General features: G+C 47.8%; 1 protein-coding gene and 1 long non-coding RNA gene across 7 annotated transcripts in view; one reads left to right on the forward strand and one right to left on the reverse strand.

Annotated features, from left to right (window-relative positions):
* Positions 1–24049, forward strand: part of Apba1 (amyloid beta precursor protein binding family A member 1) — a 206095-nt gene that overhangs the window by 176790 nt on the left and 5256 nt on the right. For 2 of the 6 annotated variants that reach the window (NM_031779.3, XM_087594328.1), the window contains 6 exon segments: positions 12347–12379; positions 13332–13418; positions 14385–14570; positions 15808–15987; positions 16787–16999; positions 23435–23554. In NM_031779.3, the coding sequence (NP_113967.2) occupies positions 12347–12379; positions 13332–13418; positions 14385–14570; positions 15808–15987; positions 16787–16999; positions 23435–23554 (819 nt within the window). 6 annotated transcript variants of the gene reach the window in all.
* LOC147997079 (uncharacterized) overlaps positions 1–24049 on the reverse strand; it is a 74224-nt gene that overhangs the window by 19393 nt on the left and 30782 nt on the right. The gene's annotated exons all lie outside the window — the stretch shown is intronic.

Consider the following 24049-nt stretch of genomic DNA (forward strand, 5'->3'; position numbering starts at 1 on the left):
TTGCCCCTTGGCAGCCAGAAAGCAGACAGGCTGTAAGAGTGAGCGCTTGTCTATGCTGAAAAGCTGGCACCCACGTCAGTAGAGACTAACCATGACAGCCAGCGCTGCCTTTCCCTGCCCAGTGAGCAAAGATAGGAAGGTGCCTGGGCTCTATCACAAGTCCTGTCCCTAGATTAAATAAATAAGCAAGATTAAGAGTCTTAAGTCTGCGCTACCCAGGATGCTCTGTGGTGTTCCCTCACCCCTCTCATGGCTTCCTCATCAAGTGGCTTTCCATTGCACCCACTGCTGCAGCCTCCAAGTGTCAGTTGCTCTTGCGACAGCCTCACTTGTAAATCAAACCGTTCTCTCCCAAGCTCAGCCATCCTCTCTTTTAACTACCAGTAGTAAGCTGTGACTTGAAGTTACCGTTGATACGTTAGGAATCAGGATGTCTGAACTAGGGACTAAGTAACAACTCCCTCAAAGGTGTCACTGCACTGATACCAACCTTGGTGTTGAGTCTAACTTAACAGTTATCCCATGTGTCAGGCTCCATTCAGCCACTTCATCTGTGACACACAAACCTTGCCTGTGCCTTGAGGCCCCTCATAATGTACATGTCTTACCTTAAAGCGAGCCTCTTCCAGGATGATGGAAAGCAGGAAGATGATCAGTGTTTTTAAGAGAAGCTCCTGCTACTCTCAAATGGGCGCCTTGCCCCTGACTCCCAACAGTGCAGCACCAGGAGAGCAAAGTAGCAGTTTGACCCTCCGGCTTTCTGGGCGTAGTGTTGTAGTCAACTTTTCACCACTGTGACTTCGCCCACTTGGACAAATACCCAAGATAAACAAAGGAAGAAGTATCTGTTTTGGCCCATGCTTGCACAAGTGTCAGCTCACAGGCACTTGGCTGTGTTGCTTTGGGTCTGTGGGGATTAATACATTAGGAAGTGCAGGGTAAGAGCAGGCTGCTCACTTCACAGTAGCCAGGAAGCCAGGAGAAAGGAAGGAGTTATGGCCCAGATAACCCCTTAAGGGCATACCCCCCAATAACCCAACTCCCTTCCATTAGACCCCATCTCCCGACCGTTCCAGCACCTCAGAGTAGCACGGGCTGGTTACATGGACCTTTGGGAGGACATTCTAGATCTAAGTCACAGGAGTTGGCCTACTTCCTTTCGTTTGCCTCACCCCAGAGATACACTAATGCCCGAAGGTTTCCCCATGATCTTCCTCATCTTAATTTAACACCTCCCAGCAAAACTTTTAAAATAACGCATAAATATCTTAAGAAAAACAAACTAGTGTTCAAATGGAGTCTCAATCTAGACTCCTGCAAACACCTCATGTAACACTCAAGTCCCTCAGATGAGTGATGCCATGAGCCTCCCAACAACAGACCACCATGACCTGGCATAGCTTGCCCGACGACTTCCTGACAGACAGGAAGTGCCCGGGAATGGGTAGAGACATCTCTGGCTGTCACGCTAACACATGGCCTTCAGGCCAGAACCCAGTGTGCTCCACACTCTGAAACCATCCAGAACAAAGAGCCACACATGAGAATGTTGCCACACACGGAGTCCTGCGACCAGGGCCACTTAGGAGGTCTTTCCAGAAGAAATCAACAGTCTGACTTTAAGGGTTGCTGGAGATGGCCTGGACCAGAAAACTGAGAGTTGCCTTGAGGCTGGTTTCTCATTGGTTCTACCTATCAAGTCCCCCCAAATCTGGCTGTCTTTTGGGGTTCAGGCTTTAGTTGAGGCCCCTTTGTTTATTCACCTCCTGACAGTTTTGGACTCCAGCACAGGCGCATCTGTGCCTTTCCACTCCTCTTATGGCACTTGAGGAGGACTCAGATGGTGCTCAGACTGGGCAGGGGTGGCAGGCGCAGCGTCGTCTGGACAGACAGCAGCCCACGTGGTGAGCAACAGCGTCCCTTCGCCAGCTCCCCAGCACCAGCTAACCCAGAACCGCTCTCCACAGTGGGAGCTGACGGAGCGGTTTTACCTTTAAGTCCAGTTCTCTCATGGAAATCAGACCCGGGTTCCCATTCTGATTTCCATATCTCTGACCTTCCTAGTAACCAGCACCCCCAAAACCCCACAGCTCAGTTAAACCTCAAATCAGACGGTGCTTTCAAAACAAGCAAGTGGCCAGCCGATTGTAAGTAGGTTTTAAACCTGCCCAGAGCAGAGCAGATATTTGTACATGAAAACCGTGTATTTACCTTTTACAAGTAAACCACCGTAGTGTGAGGAATTTGTTACAAAGTAGTAAAATTAAATGGCTACATTCCACTTAGAGCTTATAAGTATCATTTTACCGTGTGCCTCTGCGCACTGGAGGGACTGCTGCCTGTCAATAAATACTTCCTGCTTCCCGATCCTTTCATATCCCTCTAAATGCTTGTCAGAATGACACCACTCACAGCCTGAAGCCTTGTCCCATTGTAAGCAGACACAGCTGTGTTGTCCATCTCACCTAGAAGAGTTGGGAACTGGCTCGGGCCTCATAGCGGGTGGAGGAAGGGTGTGTCCCCAGCAGTCCCATGGGCTCCCAGCATGCTCTGGGGACATCCCTCTCTGAGAGACTGGGTACTTCTGGCCTTTTGAGAATGAATTCTTCTAGGTCACTTCAGCACAGTGGACACAGAGTGTGGCAGGGCCATGGCTTTGAGTGTCCACCCAGGAAAGGAGAAGAGAAAGCAATACTAGACATTCCTTTTCCAGTCTGCCTGTGCAGTCCATGACACCAGGCCAACGGTAACCTCTGGCCCTTCCTTTCGCTTAAATTGGCTGGTCTCTTCCCTGGCCCTCTGTCCTTCTCTTCTCTCTCACTCCCCGTGGGAACCCCCGTTTTGTCCCTATCTCTCTGGTGCCTCTGTGCTGTGTGTGGCCAGATGGCAGAGGGCCTTCTGGTTCTGTGGTGATTTTCTCAGCAGGTGCCAGCTTGAAGCCAAAGCTTCCACTTCACTGAACGTCCCCGCTCTGCTGGGTGGCACCCATCCCACAGCTTTGGGCCAGGGTTAGATTTACCCATGGAGTTGTGAAAGCTGCTCCTTTCTTTTTCTTTTTCTTCAAGACAAGGTTTCCCTCTGGGGTCCTGGCTGTCGAACTTTCTCTACAGGCAGGCCTCAGACCCACAGAGCTCTACCTGCCTCTGCCCCCTTAGTGCTGAGATTAAAGTACCACTGCTGTCCAGCAGTTATATTTTCCTTAACAACATAAATGTCCAGGTTTATTTGCAAAGTGGAAAGAGAATTTTAGATTTGTTTTATACACACACACACACACACACACACACACACACACACACAAATATATGTGAGATTTTGTGATAGGCACTTTAGAAGTAAAATTTAACCAATATCCAGTATTAAACATTGAGAAACTGGCACTCCAATAAGTGACCCGGAAAGGGTGTGTACCCAATGCTCCTGTATGGCAAACTGAGGGATCTGAAACAAAACCCTGTTTCATCTACTAAGATGCAGGGATAAAGCAAGTCTACTCAGCAGCAGAACGAACACTGATCTGCTGTTGCTCTCCCCACCTGCGGACCTTTGTCTTAGAGCTACTGTCCTTGCGGGAAGTGCTCACTTACACACACACACACACACACACACACACACACACACACACACACACACCTGCAGCAGCCAGGAATGCATTAGAACTGTGAGTCCCCAAGTATGGTCCAGGGACCAGCAGACCAGCACCGCAGAGAACTCTGATGGACATGCAAGCTCTCTAGCCTGACCGCAGACTTCCAAAGACAGACGCTTGGACGATGAGGTGATATGAAGAGTCCATATTGACAGGCTCTGGGAGAGCCTTTCTGTGTGGCAGCCTGAGGGCAGCCTGTGAGTTGCTCTCTGAAAGCATTATGAAGCATCTTCCCTTCAGCCGTACTCTCCAGAACCCCAGTCAAGCTGAGTACTCGCTCCTCATAGATCTCCATCAGCAGATACGTTTATCTCTGGATGTTCTCCAAATCCGCTTCCTTGTTAGAGGCTTGGAGAATGGATTTTCTTAAGGTGGATGGGTATATGGTACTCAGGACTCACTTTTTTCCCACAAACAAGAACTGCAAGTCAAGAGTGTGTAGCTGTGCTTTGAGCAAAGTGGCCAGGTCAGGGTTCAAAAACCTGAGACAACATAGGACGAGAAACACAGCCATGAAAGAGGGAGACTCATCTGCAGAAAGATGGGTGAAACGTAGATTCCCAGCAGCCCATCCTTGCAAGCACTGACAGTCCTCGTGGGCTTCCACCCCACTTAAGTGACCCGAAATCTTCCCTTAGCCTTATTGTGGGACAGAATCTCAACACCATCTTCCAGCCAACAGAGGGTGCTATAGTATGGGTCTGTCTATACAGCCAGCCTCTCTTTCCAACCATCTGGCCACGTTGGCGCTGGGATTACACAATGCCCCACCACACCTGGCTACCTGGAAATTAGGACTACTCTGTGGGTCCGTGACCCCTAACATTTCTGTCTCTGAGATCCCAGACACATTTCCACTGCCCTGGCTCACTGTGGAACTACAACACCCTAGCTTAACATCAGAGTAAGTGACTGAAGCTGGACGCTTTGTCACAGTAGAGAATAAATGGTGACCCCTTAGGAACCAGGAATCAGGTAAGCGATCTCTGAGACCCCTTGCCATGGTGATGTGCATGAAGACTCATACGAGCACCAGAACTAAAGGTGATCCACACTGATACCTTGTGCCACACACACTTGCTACTAATAGGACATGGTGGTTGCCCTGCCTGCTGCTCTGCCCACCAGAATGTGCTGAGCCAGCCTTGAACAGCTCTGTGACAGCTCTGTGACTCCATCTGTCACCCACCATGTATGCAGGACTAAAGAGTTCCTAAGGGAAACTTGACCCTGTTCCTGCCAGGCCCTCCTTGATCACTAGAGTCCAGGAGTGGGAAAGAAAGGCAAGAAGCCGCAGCCTTTACCTGTCCCTGTACATACAAGAGCAGTAGGTGTGGAAGCCCCACTTCTGACAGGCTCTTAGAAGCCAGCAGAGGAGAGAGCCACAACTGTTGGTACTACCCCACCTATCTACTTCCTGATGGCCTCACACCATGTCTGAAAGGAAATGCAGTCAGGACCAGATATAAACACCATAGAGAGGGGTCAATGGTTCCCATCAGCCTCTTCCTGTGCAGTCTCTGGGCCAAAGCCAGATACTTTTGTCTGTTCACAGGACAGAGTTCAGTTCCCTTAACACCACTAGGACTGCTCGTACCAGAGGCCTTGACTAGTAGCAGAGCCAACACCAATAATTGCAAACACATTGGCTGACTGACTGGGCACCCTTGTGGCAAGACTGGCTACGGCATTCCACACATTCTGTTGTTGACACTGTACTGCCTAAGCTGCTAACGTAGCCTCAACTGTGTAGCCCACATACATCTCTGACTCTGACACAGCGTGTAGTGCCTGGTCATGAGTCATAACTAACGAAGCTATAGGAAGGCTATGCTACAATGTCCAATTCAAAGTAAAGCCAAATGCCTAGCAAACTGAATAAGGCACAACTTCAGGAGAGAGCCACGTAGGAGGCCACCTCTAAAGTAGTAGTCATTGGATCCACTAGATGCAGAAAGCTCAATATAGGGACATAAGAGTTGCACCATGTCCAAAGATGTCACTCTCTCCAGCCACAAATTCCTAAGAAATCAAAATGGATGAAATGCCTGATAAAGAATTTTAAAATGCAGACAAAGAAACTCAGTGAGATCCAAGAGAATATTTTAAAGGCATCAAATGAAATTAGGAATACAGTACAGGACAAGAATGAAAAAAAATTAAGAGCAATCAAATAGAAATCTGGGGTGAAAGAGAACCATAAAAGATCAATAAACTAGCTCAAGGGGAAGACGTAATGACTGGATTTGAGAAGGGGATTGACTATCCAAATTAGACCCCCAAAAAACCCAAGGAGGAGGACAAGGAAGTGAAGGGAGGAATATGCACTTAGAATCTTTAAAAGCCAGGAGTGATTGTATATTCCTATAATCCCAGCATACCTGTAATTCCCATACTTGGGAAATTAATACAGGAGAATTAAGAATTTGAAGACAGACTGGGCTACATAGCCAGCCTGTCTCATACAAACAAAAAGCAAACAAAATCTTTGTAACACTCTTAGTTAGGGTTTCCATTGCTGTGAAGAGAAACCATGACCAAGGCAGCTCTTACAAAGGCAAACATTTAATTGGGGCTGCCTTACAGTTTCAGAGGTTCAGCATATCATCATAGGTTCACAGGTATCGCCATAGCAGGAAGCATGACAGTGTCCAGGCAGGCATGGCTCTGGGAGAACTGAGAGTTCTAACTCTTATTCCAAAGACAAACAGAGGAAGACTGGCTTCCAGGAAACTAGGAGAAGGTTCTCAAAGCCCATGTCCACAGTGGCACACTTCCTCCAACAAGGCCATACCTCCTAATAGTACAACATATTGAATATGCTGGGCCAAGCATATTCAAACCACCATACACTTTAAAGTAAATAAATATCTATATTATTGGTTAAGGAGACAAGGAAATTGTTCCATGAAACAATTATCAGAAGACCTCTCTAATCTTTGGAAAGGTATGATGATCAAGGTATAAGAGGTCTATAGAATTTCTAATCTAACCAGAAAAGATCTTCGCCCCAGAATTCTAGTCAAACTGTCAAAAGTCTAAGAAAATAATTTTACAATCTGCAGGGAGAAAAATACCATGTCACTTCTACTGTACACTCATTAAAATAGCAGTAGACTTCTCAGCTGAAGTCCTACAGTTTATAAAAGAGTGGAATAGCATATTCCAAGTCCTGAAACAAAGAAAATGTCCATCAGGATTACTCTACCAAGCAAGACCACTCTTCAGAAAATGGAGAAAATTAAGACCTTCCAAGATAAGCAAAAACTGATTCATGACCACCAGACCACCTAAGGGAACCCTACTCACAGAAATCAAAGAAATAGCTAGCATCACCGAAGCCTGTGAAAGTATAATCCCCCGTACAAGAGTAACTACACAAAAGACAAAAAAAATCAGGCATTGCCTCTGCAAATAGCCCAAAGCTAAGACGGGAAGAAAATGAAAACATTCCAACAACTGTAAGAAAATCATTAAGGGTGACAGAGATGCCTCATGGGGTAAAGCACTCGACTGCAGAGTGTGAAGAACTGAATTGGATTCTAAGCGCCCATGGAATTGTCCATGATGGAAAGAGAAAGGATGGTGGCAGGGGCAGCTAAGAGCCCACATCTCCTACCCTAAGCAGGAGGCAGAGAGCAAACTGCATATCCCAGTATCTGTATTCCTTTCCTAGCACCAGGGAGGTAGCGACAGGGTTCCTAGGGCAAGCAGGCTGGCTAGGCTAACTGAATCAATGCACTCTGGGTTCAATTGAGAGACCCTACTTCAGTATATAAGGCACCTTAGGAAGATGCCTAGTGTCAGTCAACCTCTGACCTCCATCCTCACCACACAAACATGTATGTGCATGCACATAATATATACATGACAGGAATACAGCCTTACCTATCATTAACAACCCTGGATGTAAATGGGCTAAATTTTTTTTTCAGTTAAAGCTTAGGAGACTTGCTGAATGGATTTAAAGAAGACTGGAGTCACCAGTGTGCTGCCTGCTAGTGATCCGCTTTACAAGTAATCACAGACAGTGACTAGGGAAAGCTTCGACATGATACACCAGGAATGAGCAACAAGGACCATCTATTAGACACTGGGACAGAGATAAAGGTAGTGACCATGTGGGAATGAATCAAGTCAACAGCAAAATATAATTGTAAGTTACTTAAATGGTAAAGCATCAAGTTTTATACACAGACATTGTAACACTTAGAGAGAGGATCCAATACAGAAATAATGTATAGTTTCACCATTCCACTTTGGTTAAAAGAACAGCCAACCTCCTCCTGAAGTCAAATTAATACCAGAGTTAAGTTATACTATAAATCACATGACTTCCAGACACTTAGAAAATGATCCATCCAGTAGCTACACAACGCATTTTCAAAATATTTAAACCAGATGCTAGATCTTTTCTAATCACAGTGATCGATGGAACTCTAAATCAATTAACAAGTGAAGCTCTAGCAATTACACAAACGCATGGAAAGGGAACAACACGGAGCAGTAAGGTCACTGAAGAACCGACAGGTGAATGAATACTTTTCCCAGATTGACAGCCGGAGAGGATTTTAGTACATTTCTATTGCTGCAATAAAGCATCGTGACCAAGGCAACCTGTTAAAGGGAGTGTAGAGTCCATGATGGTAAAGAGAAAGTATGGTGGCAGGAGCAGCTAAGAGCCCACATCTCCTACCCTAAGCAGGAGGCAGAGAGCAAACTGCATATCCCAGTCTTTTGAAACCTCAGAGCCTGCCCCAGGTAACACATCTCTTATTCTTCCCAAACAGTTCTACCAACTGGTGACCAAACATCCAAACATGTGAGCATATGGGAGCCATTTTTATTCAAACCAGCACAGGGAGTGTGGCTAATAGTAGGTTTCCATGTTCCAGAGGGTGAACGCACACCAGAGCACATGGGCAACAGTAACTGGCTTAGTAAGTTTTCAAATGAATAAATAAAAGGCATGCGTTAGGAAGAGGAGTTATTAGAAGGGGGGGCATAGGTTACATTTTCACTATATACATATATGAAATTCTCAACAGAAAAAAATAGAAATAAATCAAACTAAATACAACACAATGCAACTGAGTTGCAATAAATAACGTTTATGAGTTACAAAATAACAACGATCAGAAATAAAAGAATACAAAAGATCAGCAAAGCCAAGAGTTATTTGTTTGCACAAATTAAGACAGAAACATTATTGACTCAACAGAATATCAAAGCATCCTTGGGGATGATTTTTTTAACTTCATGTTGACAAGTTAGAAACCCCCTGAGGACATAAAACATGTGACTAGAATAGTGAGTGGTGGTCAGCACTCTCCCCTTGTACTAGTTAGACAGTAGCTCCCTAACTGTTCAAGCAAGGAATGTCAGGGTCACCGTGTATGTCCTGCTACAGTCCGCTGGTAGGACCTTAGACAGGTCTGTGGGAGAGACCTCTGGAGAGTTTTTGCCCATGTCCTGATGTTCCGGAATGTCCCTCTCCAGGCAGGAAGAACACTGTGACTGTTTCCTGTCTAGAGTACAGGAAGCCTGTGCTAGCTCCCCCGTCTTCCTCTCTTCCGGGACTCTCAACTCCTCAGCAGAGTCTAGGGGGCGGGGTCCTCTGGGCCTCAGAGGCCCTGGGTGTCCACACAGAGGGTCCTCATCTCCATTCTCTACTCTGTGAGACTCGTGCGATGACGTCACAAGTGCTGTTGCGGATTGCGTGTTGCACCCATTTTTGTTCCTATCAGCCTTTTCCCTTTCATCTTACCATTTCCCTTTCATCTGTCTGTGCTAGCCTCTTCCGGAGTCCTCATTTTTCCATTCTTCTGTGATTTTTGTTGAAATATCAAAACTTATGGTTTCGTTGCAGAATTTAATGTTCCATCATTGTAGCTTTGTCTAAGTCCCGTCACTTCCCAGTTTGCTTGAAGAGATCCGGGATCAGTAGAGAGGATGCCGCTGCCTCCTGCCAGGCCTTTGTATATCTTGCCTCATTCACTGCTCAGACTGGAGGGGGTAGGGAGTCCTGGGAGGTAGGTATTAGCCCCATTTTACTGGGAACTGAGACATTCTAGAGCCGCATAAAGGGGAGTATAGACTGAAGGGCTAGATTGCCTGGGCTTGAATCACAGTTCTGCTACCTCACAGCTGTGTGACACTGGGCAAATTACCAAGCCTTTCTGTGCTTTTTTTTTCCCCTCTTCTTGAGTGTCTTAATATGATTCCTGCCTCACAGGGTTGTTGTGAGTTTTGACGGTGACTTGTGACACTGTCAGAAGAGTCCTGGCAAAGGACCATAGCTCAGTAGTTGCTAGCTGGCTACAGAGCAGACAGGCCAGCAGCCCAGGCCCTCCCCACAGCAGGGCCAGCCTAGAGGGACTGTTGATGGTGAGCGCCCGGTGCACACTGACCCTGAAGTGAGAGGGGGGACACAGCTCTGATCCCAGGGTACTGCCCTCCTTGGCCTTGTGAGGGTTTTAACAGCCTCTCCCAATCTTTCACGACTGCTCCGACATGTTCATCTTGTCCATGGTACATCGAAATGCTATAACCTGCTGCATAAAGATTTTCAACTTTGTAGAAACCACGTCAGAACCTGTCGTGAAACTCGGTTTGCCTCCCTCACCTTTCTGTAGTTTGGGGGAAAAAATGGAATCGGGGTAATTTCCTGATGACGAAGCTGGAACACAGTTCCCTAGAGTTGAAGAACCTCGTTGACTTTTGATATCGACAGGAATAGGGAGGAATTCCTGGGCCATTTCATGTCACCTCAAGAGTGGAGAGGAAGCATTTCAGATGCTAGAGAAGTTATGAGGCAGATGAAAACCGCTCGGGTCAGAACATCCAGGGAAGGCCTCTCAGCCACGTGCACTCAGGTCCACTCAGGGCCTTCCCGTATGCACAGCTACACCCACTTGTGCTGCAGTTAGTAAAGCACGTGTGTGTTTTATTAACTCCAGAGTCTTCCCGAGTAGATCGCTCCCAGCCATCTCATCACCACGGGAAGAATGGTGGGGAAGCTGTGTGGGAGTGGGGTTGCCCTCTCTCCTGGGTACATCAGTAATTAGCTATGCGATGTTTGGAGGGCTGACTCATCCAGGCTCCACTAGGCGAAAATGCAGGCAGCAGGCAGCATATTTTAACCACTAGTGAAATAGAGATGCAGTGCTGAGAGTAAAGTTTTCCCTACAGGTAAGTTACCCAGCCACCCCCACAAGAGCACAGCCCTACCCACCGGTACCATAGCTTTCACAACGGCTTAACTTTACCACCCCCACCATCGACAATAGCCCAGCCTTACCCATCCATCACAGGGATGCAGCTTTACCCCTACCCTCCATAACATCGCCCACAGTCCCAGCCACTGACTCACCTTGACATAAAATATGTACTGAATACGATTGGGGAACTGCGTCCTACACCCACACACTTTCATTATATATAGCAGACACGGAGAGAATGCTCAGCGTGCCGTTCAAAGACTTTTTTTCATGTATTCATTTTATCTTTTTAAACAGCCCTGTGAGGTAGATACTATTTTGATCCATATATTACCTAGAGAAAGCAGAAACGTTAAGTGGCTTGCTTAAAATCACACGAGTAATAGGCAGTAGAACTGAGATTCAGGTTTAGAAAGCTCAGCTAGTTTTTACTAGCTAATCTATCTTTTAATTATTATTAAAAAGAGAAATGTGTCCATTTTAGTCAGGTACAAACTTTATTCATCTTATGAAATTTAAGAGAAAATTCTTGCTACAGATAAACGGGGGCGGGTGAGATTATAGAATTGATTGAACAGGAAGACATAGAACCCTAAACATATATGTACTCTACAACACGGCTACAAACAGGGAGAGCAAAGACCCACAGAACCAAAGCAATACAAGGACGAGTCCACAGTAACAGCTTGTGGTCTTAACACAGTTTCTTGATAAAATGATGGAACGAGCAGGACGTACACACAAACACAAACACACACGAGAACCGAAAGATGGTGTTAACTGACCACTGAGACTGCTTACCGTGAAGTCCATATGCTCACCCAAGTCGGCCATGTGCTGGATAACACCTTTCAGAAGGACTGAAGTCACACATGGTATGTTCTCAGGCCACAGTAAAATTGATTCCAAAACCAATGCCAAATGGATAGCTAGAGAACCTCCAAATACGTTTGAAATTAAGAACACAGCTCTAAGTGATTCAGGGTTCAAAGACGTCGCAGCGGAAGTGTTTTGATGCAGTAGAGAAATGCCAGCGCATGAAACTGCATCACAGCTAAAGCAGGGCTTAGAGAAGGATCCACAACTTCAGTAGAAGAAAAGTCTGGACATCTGTAGGTTTTTTATCAGAAGCAGCTGAGGGTAAATTCAGCAAGTTACTCCCAAAGAAAGCAGATAGAAAAAAATAAAGGCATAGCCTGAAGTCAGTGAAGTGAGAAGGGAGGCACTTGATAAGAACAGAACCAAAGTGGGTTCTTTAGAAAGTCAAATGACAGTGAAGCATAAGACGACCCCCACGCCCGTCCCCGAAACTCATATTAGGAATGTTCCCCTTAAAGTGGGGTGTGTATGCCCATCTTCCTCCTATGAGCGCTTTATACCCCTAAGCAGTGTTAGCGTGTCCGTTCCCTTTTTGACTCTGAGTCTGCAAATTCTTTTCTAACTATTCTCCTGTCTCTGTTTGTTCCATGCTAAGCAGACGGCCCAGAAATTAGCCAAAAGCAGGAAGAAGGTGCAGTACAACTTCATCACTTGGTGTTACGCCTGTCCGTTTTCTTTTGTGTTTCGCCTTTTTATGATTTCGTGTTTTTGTTTTCTGCATCCAGCAAGTTTTTGTTCCGATTTCGTTTTGAGTCGCTCCATAAGCCAGCCTCTCTCCAAACTTGGTTGCCTCAAGTGGCCATTTTCTGTTGCTCATTTGGTCATTTCACGTCAGAGGAACGACAGGGAGCAGATTGGAGATGCTAAACGGATCCTCTAGCTCGGAAGCTGCAAGCCATTCAGGAGCAATGATGTGGCAGGGACCTGGGACTACCCGATCACAGTTACATTCCATTTGAGGATTTCTCAGATTGCTGGATGCAAAAAAAGAAAACCCTCTAATAACCACACATGTGCAGGGTTCAGCCCTCGGTGAGCCAGGCTGCACTTTGGGGATTACACTCCGAGGATGTGAGAGGTTGGGGGCTCGTTTGTGACGGGGTGGCTGCGGGAACAGGCAGCTGCTTCTGTGGTGCTGTGGTGATGTGTGAATATGAAGACCCTTTTACCAGAACCGCATCCGGTAGCTTCATTTGCACCTACTCCTGACACGGCCCTCCATTAGCTCTTGCAGGGTAAACTGAGCGGCTCTTCCAAGGTCCTCACTATGAGTTAATCACTTTTACCCTTCAGTTTCCAAAAGCCTTACAGAAAGGGCCACCTGTCATCATGTCCCGAGTTAATCTGCCCGGCGACTGCTGCTCTGGGGGAAGCAGCAGGAGCAACTCTGCATTTCCCCTGTGATACAGAAATGCTAACTCTTGCCCACGTCCTCCCCCTAGTACCTTCAGCTTTGGCAATTTAACTTTGTGTTGCCGTTCTGGTGACTGTGTCTTGGTAACCCAGTGTGTGAGCTAACCTTTCCTGTGCCTCTGGGTTAAGATAATATCATAAGACTTCTTCTTGGTGCACTTTCTCCTTAGGCTCCTGAAGGCGAATCTCAGCCAATGACTGAGGTGGACCTCTTCATCTCCACCCAGAGGATCAAAGTGTTGAATGCAGATACACAGGTACCATATTGTTCCCACTTTTCTCAGGGGTGAAAGCCCATGCAATTCTAACAGATCCTCTGCCTGTAAAGTGCCTATCCCCAGGTATCGGGGAGCCACAACTTGCATTCTGGGTCCTGGAAACTGACAGGGGTGATGAGGGAATGAAGAAAGGACAGACACACAGACAGAGTTGCTAGGATCTGGTAGAGTATGCACTCTGATGGAGATGGGCCAGCAGTAGCCTTGAAACTCAGTGTGTTTATTTTATATCTCTGAACAAGGAGGCAGGCTTAGCTAATCTCAGTAGGATGTCTCTTTAGGAGAGCAGCCTCAGGCTATAAACACTGGAGAGGGCAGGGCTGGGGTCTCCTATTTTTTTTTATATCTACACATGAAAATGGAAAAGCTTTGCCATCCCCATGAGTCTGCAACATTGGGATCCTGGATGTAACTGTGTTCATGTCAGTGATACACATTCAGTCAGGACTTCATCCACCCCCAACACCGGGCTCCAGTGAAACTCAAAGGCTAATGTGGGCTAAGACACAATCATTCTTAAAGCACAAAGGAAAGCACAGAATGTGTGTGTTGCCTGTCACTCATTTGAGTTCTCTGTGGAGGACTCATTGGCCTTAAGGAAGTCTGTTTAAACTTGTACAGTATGTACATGTACACATACACATGTGTACACACGCATGCACGCACACAAGTACACACACACATGCACGCATAAATTTACGTCTTTTCAGCTTCACCACTGGAGAGGTTTGATACTTGTTTTCCCCTACACGTATCTCTCATTCTTCATTAACCCAGGAAAATTCCTCAGGCCTTGTGGGTAGGATTCAGAGGTCCGGCAGTGAAAGCTTGTCCCTGGCCCACCTCTCCTGGGTTCCATACTCAGCTGGTCTGAGGGACGAAGATAACCATCTGGTAAGTTCTAAGGTTCTGTGTGCACTCACCTGCTCTGTCCTTCCCCTCCAGGAGCCTATGATGGACCACCCTCTGAGGACCATTTCCTACATCGCAGACATTGGGAACATCGTCGTGCTGATGGCCCGCAGGCGGATGCCCCGCTCCAACTCCCAGGAGAATGTGGAGGCCTCTCACCCATCCCAGGATGCAAAACGGCAGTACAAGATGATCTGTCATGTCTTTGAGTCTGAGGACGTAAGGCTGGCTTCCCCAACCTTCCTCTGGGTGACCGGGTTAGCCACCAAGCGGCCAGGTTATCAGAACCCGAGTCAGTCTGGCTCATCATACATTACACATATTTATTGAGTACCCACTGTGTGCCAGGCACTGTTCTAGATCTGCAGATATACGGCTGACTTAAAGCACAGGAGTTACTCTTTGTGCAGGTCGAAGGGGGATAGAAAAATAACGAGACATGGAACGTGCTTTACCGAGATATAAAATAGGACCAGTGCACAAAGGTCAGGACTAGTTCAAGTAGGGTCATCAGCATAGTTTTTTTTTTTCAAGGATGAACAGAGACCTAAATAGACCGAGAGTAGGAAATAGCAAGTGCAAAGGCCCCGAGGCAGGGGAGTGCTGAGTTTGCTTGAGAAGGAAGAGTGGCCACGCGTCCAGCAGGCTGTGAAAGAGGGAGACCCAGATTGCCAGACTCAGCAAGTCTTCATGGCACTGGAGCATCCACAGAGGAAAACTGGGGAGCTGTGCAGAGCTGTCATGCTGTCACAGTTAAGTTAGTGACCCTGTTCCTCCCAGCCCGGTGACAGGAACATCCCCCGCCAGACCCAGACCTCTTAACCACTGAGCCATCTCTCCAATTCCCTTTTCTCTACAAAATAATTCATAGCCATGAGTATAACAAAGGAAAAGAGGTTAAGATAAAAATCATGATACATGGTATAAATGCCAGGGCCCAGCCATTCCAAAAGAGGGTCACGAAGTAGCCAGATAATTTACACCGAAGCTCGACTGTGAGAATAACGTTGTATTTGATGTGACACTGTGGGTGATTTCTGTCTGACAGTTTGAACTGAGGGCAAACAAGCATCCACGTCTATACACACAAGCATTCTCTCCGTGCACCAGGGAGCAGCATACAGACAGGGCTGTGATCCTTAACAACTCAGAGTGCCCAAAAATTGTACAGGACGTAGAACCATTTGTCACCGTGTATGACTGTCCTGCACATTGCAGGATGTCCTGCATCCCCGATTCCTGTCTTCTGAGTATCAGTGACTCCCTTATGGGCACAATCATAATGAGAAGCATACTGACTCTCTTCAAATAGTTCCTGGTAGGCTCTGGCACCCTGATGTAGACTGACGGACTGACCTGCTATTTAGAACCCTCAAATGGCACGCGGAATTGTCCAGGGTGGGTGAGCCAGGAGTTCCCCCACTGACCACTGTCTCTCCCTATGCTGCTGCTCTAGGCCCAGCTGATCGCACAGTCCATCGGGCAGGCCTTCAGCGTTGCATACCAGGAGTTCCTCAGGGCCAACGGGATTAACCCAGAAGACCTGAGCCAGAAGGAGTACAGCGACCTGCTCAACACCCAGGACATGTACAACGATGACCTGATCCACTTCTCCAAGTCGGAAAACTGCAAAGATGTGAGTACTTCCCGGAACGTGTTCCCCCAGCTGAGCCAGCTGGGCGGGGCCCTGGAGGTCGAGGCAGCCCTGCTGTGGAAGCAGAGGCTGGAGACGGCAGTGTTCACAGGACACTGGGCGGTTCTCGTGCCCATCTCTGGCTTCTTCCCAGAGGATCCTATCATTAAGTAATATCAAAACCAAGTATAGCTATGGTGCACATCCCCTGCCCTTGTAAGTCCAGTCGAGTTCTGAGGGAATTCTGTAGCTGCAGGGCCTGGCCTCTGTCCTTACAAAGCCCACAGTCCAGGTAAGGGCACTGAAAGTGGCCAGTGACCAGCCACCAGCACTGCTGAAAGACACTGCACTTGGCAGAACAGAGGTCATGGCCACTCTCCCCTCACCTTCCTCTGTGTAGAGAAGAGCTCCATGCATTTATTTCTCACTCAAAAACTTTTAAATACTGAAAGGAATTCACAGGGCACCGTGGAACAGGGAAACCTGCACATAGCATCCGAGAGCCACGTGGATTAAGGCCTCCCGCCGAAGCTTTCACTACTAAGGACAACTAATGTTTTAAACTAAAACAGAAAATCCTTCTTCCCCTTGTCTCTGCATGTGAGGCCAGATTGGTCGTATGAAATGAGGGCAGGTCTAGGTGAGTTTGGTGAAGTGGTTTCTTACAGACTCCCAATGCCATGGAATATAGATTGGCCCCAAAGAAGTGTCCACACAGGCACGCACGCGCAGGCAGAGGACCAGCTCCGCCTCTCCCATATGGCTGCTGATTTGAGATATCTGCTTTGTCTTCTCCTTTCAGGTCTTCATAGAGAAGCAGAAAGGAGAAATCCTGGGAGTTGTGATTGTGGAGTCTGGCTGGGGATCCATTCTGCCAACCGTGATCATTGCCAACATGATGCACGGAGGCCCCGCCGAGAAGTCGGGGAAGCTGAACATCGGGGACCAGATCATGTCCATTAACGGCACCAGCCTGGTGGGCCTGCCCCTGTCCACCTGCCAGAGCATCATTAAGGTACCTAGGCATGAGGAAGCCTCTGCAGCCACAGACGTGAAACGATGTGAAACGTCACTGCCACCCAGGCCTCAAAATTTGTGAACATTTTTAAGCATAGGCAGGAGGAAGACCCAAATCTAAACTGCATGGACTGGCAGTCAATGATCGAGTTACTATTATCTCTCTGTAAATCACATACATGTTTTATGTAATACACGCAGCGTATGTAATATATGCCCACCCTAGGCTTAGCTCATCAGTTAACTCACTTTCTCCCACATAACCAGGCTCAGCCCCAGCAGGGTTCCCCTCAGCCCTCTAACCCAGACAGCCCGTTATCGCCAGGCAGCTGCACGTGATTTAACACCCTTTCCAGCTCCTGGAAACGTGTCAGCTCTTCAGAGAACACTAGCGTACCCCTGCCTCCGCCTGAATGCCCGAGGGAGAAAACCTAGTCTACACATTCCTCTTAGTTCAACCCATGCTCTCGCCATCAGCGTAGGAAAGAGTTAAAGAAAAACTGAATGTGGCCACTTGAGGGGAGAGCCGGATTTTCTTCTTAACATCTGTGTATTTAGCCTTGAGAGAATGCTGACCCTTGCTGCTTGTATGGCCGGTATGCTAGCAACCCATACCCAGCAAGCGAGCAGGCTGAGGTGCTCAGCTCTCCTTGGTCCAGGGGGTTTCAGAGAGAACTCAATGCTGGGAGGAGAGAATAAACCTGTACAGTAGGCATTCGGTGGCAAAGGAAACCGGCAAAAGTCAGCACCCTCGGAGGAGCTAGGGCGACGGTGCAGGTGAGCACACGGGGCAGTGTCCCTGCTTCCATCACAGGGTACACGTGCTGCTTAGTATACGCCACATGTGGAGGAATTAGTTCTGAGAGATGTCATTAGTCAATTTCCCAAACATCACAGAGTACTTACACAAATGTAGGTCAGCCACCTGATATGGCCTCTTGATAAAACCGGGTCAGTAGTTGTAAGACCCCTGAGGGGCTGCCGGTGTAAGACAGCATACTATCCTATGGTTAATGTTCTGTTTAATGACGATGAGTACACCCTAAAATAACGATAAAAATGCAGCGTAATAAATATTTGTATTACTAATAGCTTAGACTTAATTATGTCTAATATGTAATTTTTTTACATACATGTGTGTGCATGCACACGTGCTGTGCTTTTATGCATACAAGTTTGCAGTGCAGAAAGTCTACACAGACGTCACCACAGATATGAGGAATGGGTTGTACTGTGATGTTAGGATGCCTATGGTGTCTCCAGGTAATAGGAATCTCTCAGTACTGTCTTACAGGATCACTATGGTTGACTAAGCTGTGCGGCTCATGGCTGTACGGTAATGATGAGATCAGGGAATCTGCTTAATGCAGAGATTCACTGAGATATGTTTACTTGGACCCTTGTTGGGTGCTGAGCTGAACCATGGAGGAACCATACATGTGGAAGATAATTACGTTGCTGACAGGGTGTGCAGCATCACAGAGGTAAAGAGTGGTAACCGTTTAGATGGGGAAACATTTTTAGAACAGTAAGTTGACCCTAAAATGGTTAAAACCTAGGTTGTGTCAGGAAGGACAGGGGTGTTTAGACATGTCTGCCTAGACTGATGGACTGGCGTTGAGTCAAGGCTAAGATCTTAGTCTGACCTGCAAGGTTTGATCTGATGTTGTCATGGTGACCTTTACCGAAAGGCAGGACCACTGCCCATTGGCCTGCCCTCTCCCCTCTCTCCTGTAAACAAATTAGTGTGTGCGCATTGAGAACTGCAAAGATCTGTGTGGCCCAGACAGTGAGCAGGACCTCATCCAGAAGCTAGGCCTAGCAAGAAGAGATGACTGGTCCCACAGTTACACAAGTCAAGGGCCATGCACTGAACACTGGTGGTCGTAGATACGCTCTCCAAACTCATGGCTTCTAGTTGCTCATGAGCTTCTATGTAGCAGGTACTGTGGTCACCTATTGCAAAAGTAGGCACTGAGGCACAGAACAATGACATCATAGCTGACCTCTGGTACAGACAGATCACTCGCCAGTGAACAGTCTGCCCCCAAGACAGCACTGTCAGGGAAGGTGTCTGTCTAAGTGTATACCCTCAGCCAGAAGTAATAATGCAAGCCCCAAAAAACTGGAGACTGTCTTGGCTGTCCTACTGTGAAAAAGTTACTACAGACACACCCTACAATGCAAAGGACAGCCTCTGCTGTTGATAACACCAGTCTTGAGGGTCTGTGTATAGAGTACAGAATTCAGATGTGAGAGAGAAAGCAGCGAGTGAAGTTGTAAGGGTGACTCTATGGGGAGTTGATCTGGGTCTGGAAAGGCCATGGGTTGGAGGGAGGGAGTATTATAGACTTAATATGTCCCCTTGAAATACATGTTGAGGCCCTAACCCCAGGGATTTGGGCAAAGTGATTAGGTCCTAAGGGTGATGCATTCATGGATTGGATCAGTGCCTTTATGCAAGGGATGCTATGACTTCTCTTCCTTCCTGTGAAAGCAATAAGAAGCCAGCAGGCTGCAGCCCAGAGGAGGCCCCTCATCATCACCTGGCCGCCAGCACCCTAATCTCAGATTTCTGGCCTGTGTAACTAGTAGAAGCTACCCAGTATATGATATTTTGTTGCTGCGGCCCACAGTGACTGAAAAGAGAGAGTGGGGGCAGGGCAGCAGAGGGAACTTGAGTGAAGATAGGGAAGGACCTGAGTGTGAGAAGCAAGAATTTCTGATGACTCCCAGTCCTGTGTCAGAACCTGGCCTTCCCATAAGCCACCCCTCACCGGAAACTCCAGAGGCTTAGGGCCCCCAGATGGCCATCCATCGGAACCCAACTCTCCTCTTACCTGTCCCATTGCCCTGTAAATGACACAGACAAGATAAAGGTGATCATGTCCATGTGGTCAAGCTGGCCCCCCCTTGTCTACCGCTTAGGGACTTCACTCTGTCCACTGATCACCAACTCAATCAAGGCGAAAGCAGAACCCAAACGCAGACAGTAGCCCTCGAGCTTCTTGGGGTGTGGGGGAGGAGGGAAAGTTTGTTTGAGGAGCTGAACTTTGATGTCCGTACTCGGCGTCACCATGGACTCAAAAGATGAAAGTGTCATGTGGTGACGAAAGAGCCGACGGGTGACGAGGGCCTGAGAAAGCCGCTCCACTGCGTCCTCCCCTTCAGAGATGTGCACCACAGGCAGGGCCAGTTAGAGACTGCTAGACGCTCAGTGCCCCAAGACCCTCAGTTCTGTTGAGCTGAAAAACCAGATAGCCTACCTATCCTAGATGTGGAACATTCGCCACGACACTAAATGAAGACACACTCAGTAGCCATCTTTTATAGTTCTGTAGACATCATCCACTTTGTGCCTAGACCTAGACAGATGCTCACAGTGCCCAACCCCAAACCCCTCAGCTACCGCAGGGGAATGTCCGGGCTTCAGAACTTCCCTACAGTGCTGCTTGTTTCACTGGGTCCCAGTGTGCTTTATAGTTCTCTACCAGCATCCTTCATCTTGGTCAGCCATTGCTTCTCATACATGGGCCACCCAGGGATGCTGTGAGGATGCTGGTTCTGTTCCGACAAGTCTTAAGTAGGGCTCTGCTTTTCCGCAAACTCTCAGAGAGTCTTCCAGCCTGCACTCTTAGGAACAGGCATCTAAAGCCATGCGTCCTGTGTCTTACCACCTCAACGCTAGTATCCCCTCCCCACCCCGTTACAGGAAGTAGAATGTTTCTAGTTACAGAAACCTTCTCCATTCCTTTGCGCCTACCTCTTACCTTTCCAGTAGTAATTTATTGCTAAAGCACAGTCACCAGTAGGCACAGCCTGCTAGCATCTGTCTCTGTTCCTGCCTTTGCCTCCGAGTCCCGCTCTCGAGATGTCTGCTCTTCTCCAGCCTGGTGCCAGCTTTCCCCGTCCTTCTCAAGAGCATCGCCGTTCTGCCCTTGTTGCTATAGAGACCACTCTTACTTCTTCCCTTCTCACTGTGTTTCTTAATTTGCTGCATCACTCACTGTTGTCATGGGTACAGAACGGCCACTTATTTCATTGGCACCTGCAACAAAATGGCAGGTTGGAAATCTAAGTTAATGGAACCCAACTTGAAACGCTGATTAGGGATAGCTAAGCCGAGCGTGCCCTGGTTATTTCAGATCGCCATTGCCCAAGCCTTGCATCGGAGCACATTTTCTCCAGTCTTAGTTATTTTGCTGAGGGACCCAACAGGCATCTTGAATCAGTTCAAAAACAATGTGAAAATTTTAGGAAACACTGAGAAAATAGCTTCGTTCTCGTGCTTTTTGATGTATTCTATACAGTCTTCCAAATTACCTGAGTACACATAAATAATCCTGCATTTAAACAGGTGGCTTTGTGTGAAGGTCCACAATCCATCTGGTCAGATCCTGTCACTCTCAGCTCTGGTTTTCCACAAATTCCTGATCTTTCAGTGCATGGTCTTCAGGGGGATGTGGTGGATGGGGGACTCAAGCTGCCTTGCCCCTCCCCCATCTTAGTTCTGATACTCTGTGTGTGCCCTCTCTTAGCCTCTCCTCCCCCCTTCCCAGTTCCAGGAGACCTAGAGAATCTTACTCCTTCTAGTGCCTAACCCGTTTCCTGGTATATAAGTGACTTTTAAATGAACCAAGAGTAGGTGCTCAAGGAAAAATATAATCTGCATGTGACAAAGGTCTGGACTGCCACGCTTCATGATACTACGGGCTCTGATGTTAGGGCGTCTGAATTCTGAAGCTTAAATGGCTGTCTCAGCATAGACTAGGGCGTTTAGGAAGAACTACATAGACCTGACATAGACTACATAGACTACATAGACCTACATAGACTTCATTGAGTATCGCGATGTGGAAAACTGGAGAAGGTAAGCTAGAGCAAAATGCCTAAGAGCCTCCTGTTATAGAAGAAGAATCATGACAGGAACTCAGGTCTAGGGACACCAGCACTGTTCTCCTCACCTGGCTATGCTTGTCCTGCTGCAGGGAGCAGAAAGCCAGACCTCCTTTCTCCCTTGTCAACATGACAACAAGATTTGTTGTCAATGAAGGCCCAAATCTGTCACTGGCATCTTATGTAGGAAAAGCATACTCCGTCCATTCCACCATGTTGAAAATGCTAGTTCCTTAATGAAGGAGTTCCCTAGCCTGTTTCAAAGCACTTGGGGCACTGATGATGCCAGCATTGGTTTGGGTATCAAGTCACATGGGGTGCTATCTCTGGGAGATATGAATGAAATCTAGCTTTCCCCCAAATCCCTGCTGCTTCCAATTGTTGCTCTCTCAGAGGAGAGCATGCTTACCCACGTCAAGACCCTTGCTCCCTTGGAGGAAAGTCTAAGCTGACCTTGAGTCATTTCTTAAGCAGCTAGTCTTGGCAGATAGGAGTCCAGGCAGGCAGGCAGGCAGGCAGGCCATTTCCTGGATACTCTTATCTCCCAGCCTCAACTGTAGCAGCAGGGCCTCCAGTCACACAAGTGTGGTCTGTTTGCTCCAGGACACCAAAATCGTCATTTTCTCTGCACTGTGTATCTTGAACTGGGATTCGAAGCAGCAGCTAGAGAGCAGGTGCAGGGAGAGTCTCAGAGAGCCTTGAACATGCTCTCCTCAAATATCTGCTCTGGCAAGCAGGAGGCAACCCTGGCAGCACAGGCCTTCCTCAGAAACAGCAGCACTGGAGGGAGCACACTTACTTCTGGGGTGGGTTCTTCTCTCTGACCCTCACTTCTCAGCACATAGCTGATGAGGTAGTAGGTGAGCCTGAGGGAGGGGTTGTATGGCTAATGTGTGGAAAGCTCCAAACAGGCTCTGAGAAAAAGACTGTCCCTGTTCATAATTAAAGGCCAGCTTTTCTTCTATAATCCATTCTGACCTAGAGGAAGGATGAACCCATATTCAGTCTTCACGTTTCATTTCTTCACGATCCACAGCTCACGGAGGCAGATACTCACTGAAGCATCCAGCTGGGGGGGGGGTTAATATCCATGAGCTTGACGGTCTCTCCAGACGTAGAGTGGGGAAGGAGAGGTCAGAGACCAAAGAGAGTGAACAAGCTGTTTGCCGGAACATGTATGCCCTTTGTTAGGAGTCACAAGAGGCCTGCGTCCCACAGGGCTCTCCACCAACTGCGCATACACTCATCCTTAAGCAAAGGTGACTCTTCCTTGTAGTCGTACTGTTGCCAGGTCCCTTGATACAGTGCATTTTCCAAAGTGAAGATGCCATGTGCAGGACACCCGTCTCACACCCCTCCCAGGATGGGTTCCAGGGAGACCTCGTGGGGACAGCTCAGGCACATACAGCCTGCAGGCAGCCATGTCTTCAGAAGACCGCAGGTCTGGGTGCTGCTTCTGGGTCGGGTGACATCTGCTTCTATTCACTCTGCCCAACTCAGTGGCCCCTATCTCCACTGTACCTCATTCCTGTTTAAGGGCTTAAAGAACCAGTCCCGCGTGAAGCTGAACATCGTGAGGTGCCCCCCAGTGACCACAGTGCTAATTAGGAGGCCGGACCTTCGCTACCAGCTGGGTTTCAGCGTGCAGAATGGAATTGTAAGTACAAGCCCTACCACACCCTTTTCTAAAATACAATGACAAATGAAAATGGAGATGTATTGAGTATTTTTCTGGCCGGTCCATTCCCTTCATCTTTCCGTTCAGTAAATAGGCTTGGGGTTTCGGTTTTAATTTGACTAGCTCTTGGGACTTTGTTTGGGGATGGTGTATGCCAGGCAGGCACTTTACCAGTGAACCACAGCCCTGGCCTAGACCCTTGGTCTTGTCTCCAGTGTGGAAAGCAGCTAAAGAGTGCTTTGACCTGAGAGCCCCTTAGAGCCGAGAGGACCCAGTTACTGCAGAAACACTAAACTCCCTTGCTGCAGGCCTTGTCTGCATCAACTTCTGAATACTTGCATGGTCTGTAATGTAAAGTCAGCCTTGCTAAGGTCACCCGCACACCACACACTCTTGCTGAGTGTGTGAGGTAGAAGTAGGCCAACATGCAGTGCTGGGAGGGTTCACCAGTGGTCATGGGCTAACCCTATGCAG

Source organism: Rattus norvegicus, chromosome 1 (genome assembly GCF_021556685.1).
Source record: "Rattus norvegicus strain SHRSP/BbbUtx chromosome 1, alternate assembly SHRSP_T2T, whole genome shotgun sequence".
NCBI classification, from domain to species: Eukaryota; Metazoa; Chordata; class Mammalia; order Rodentia; family Muridae; genus Rattus; species Rattus norvegicus.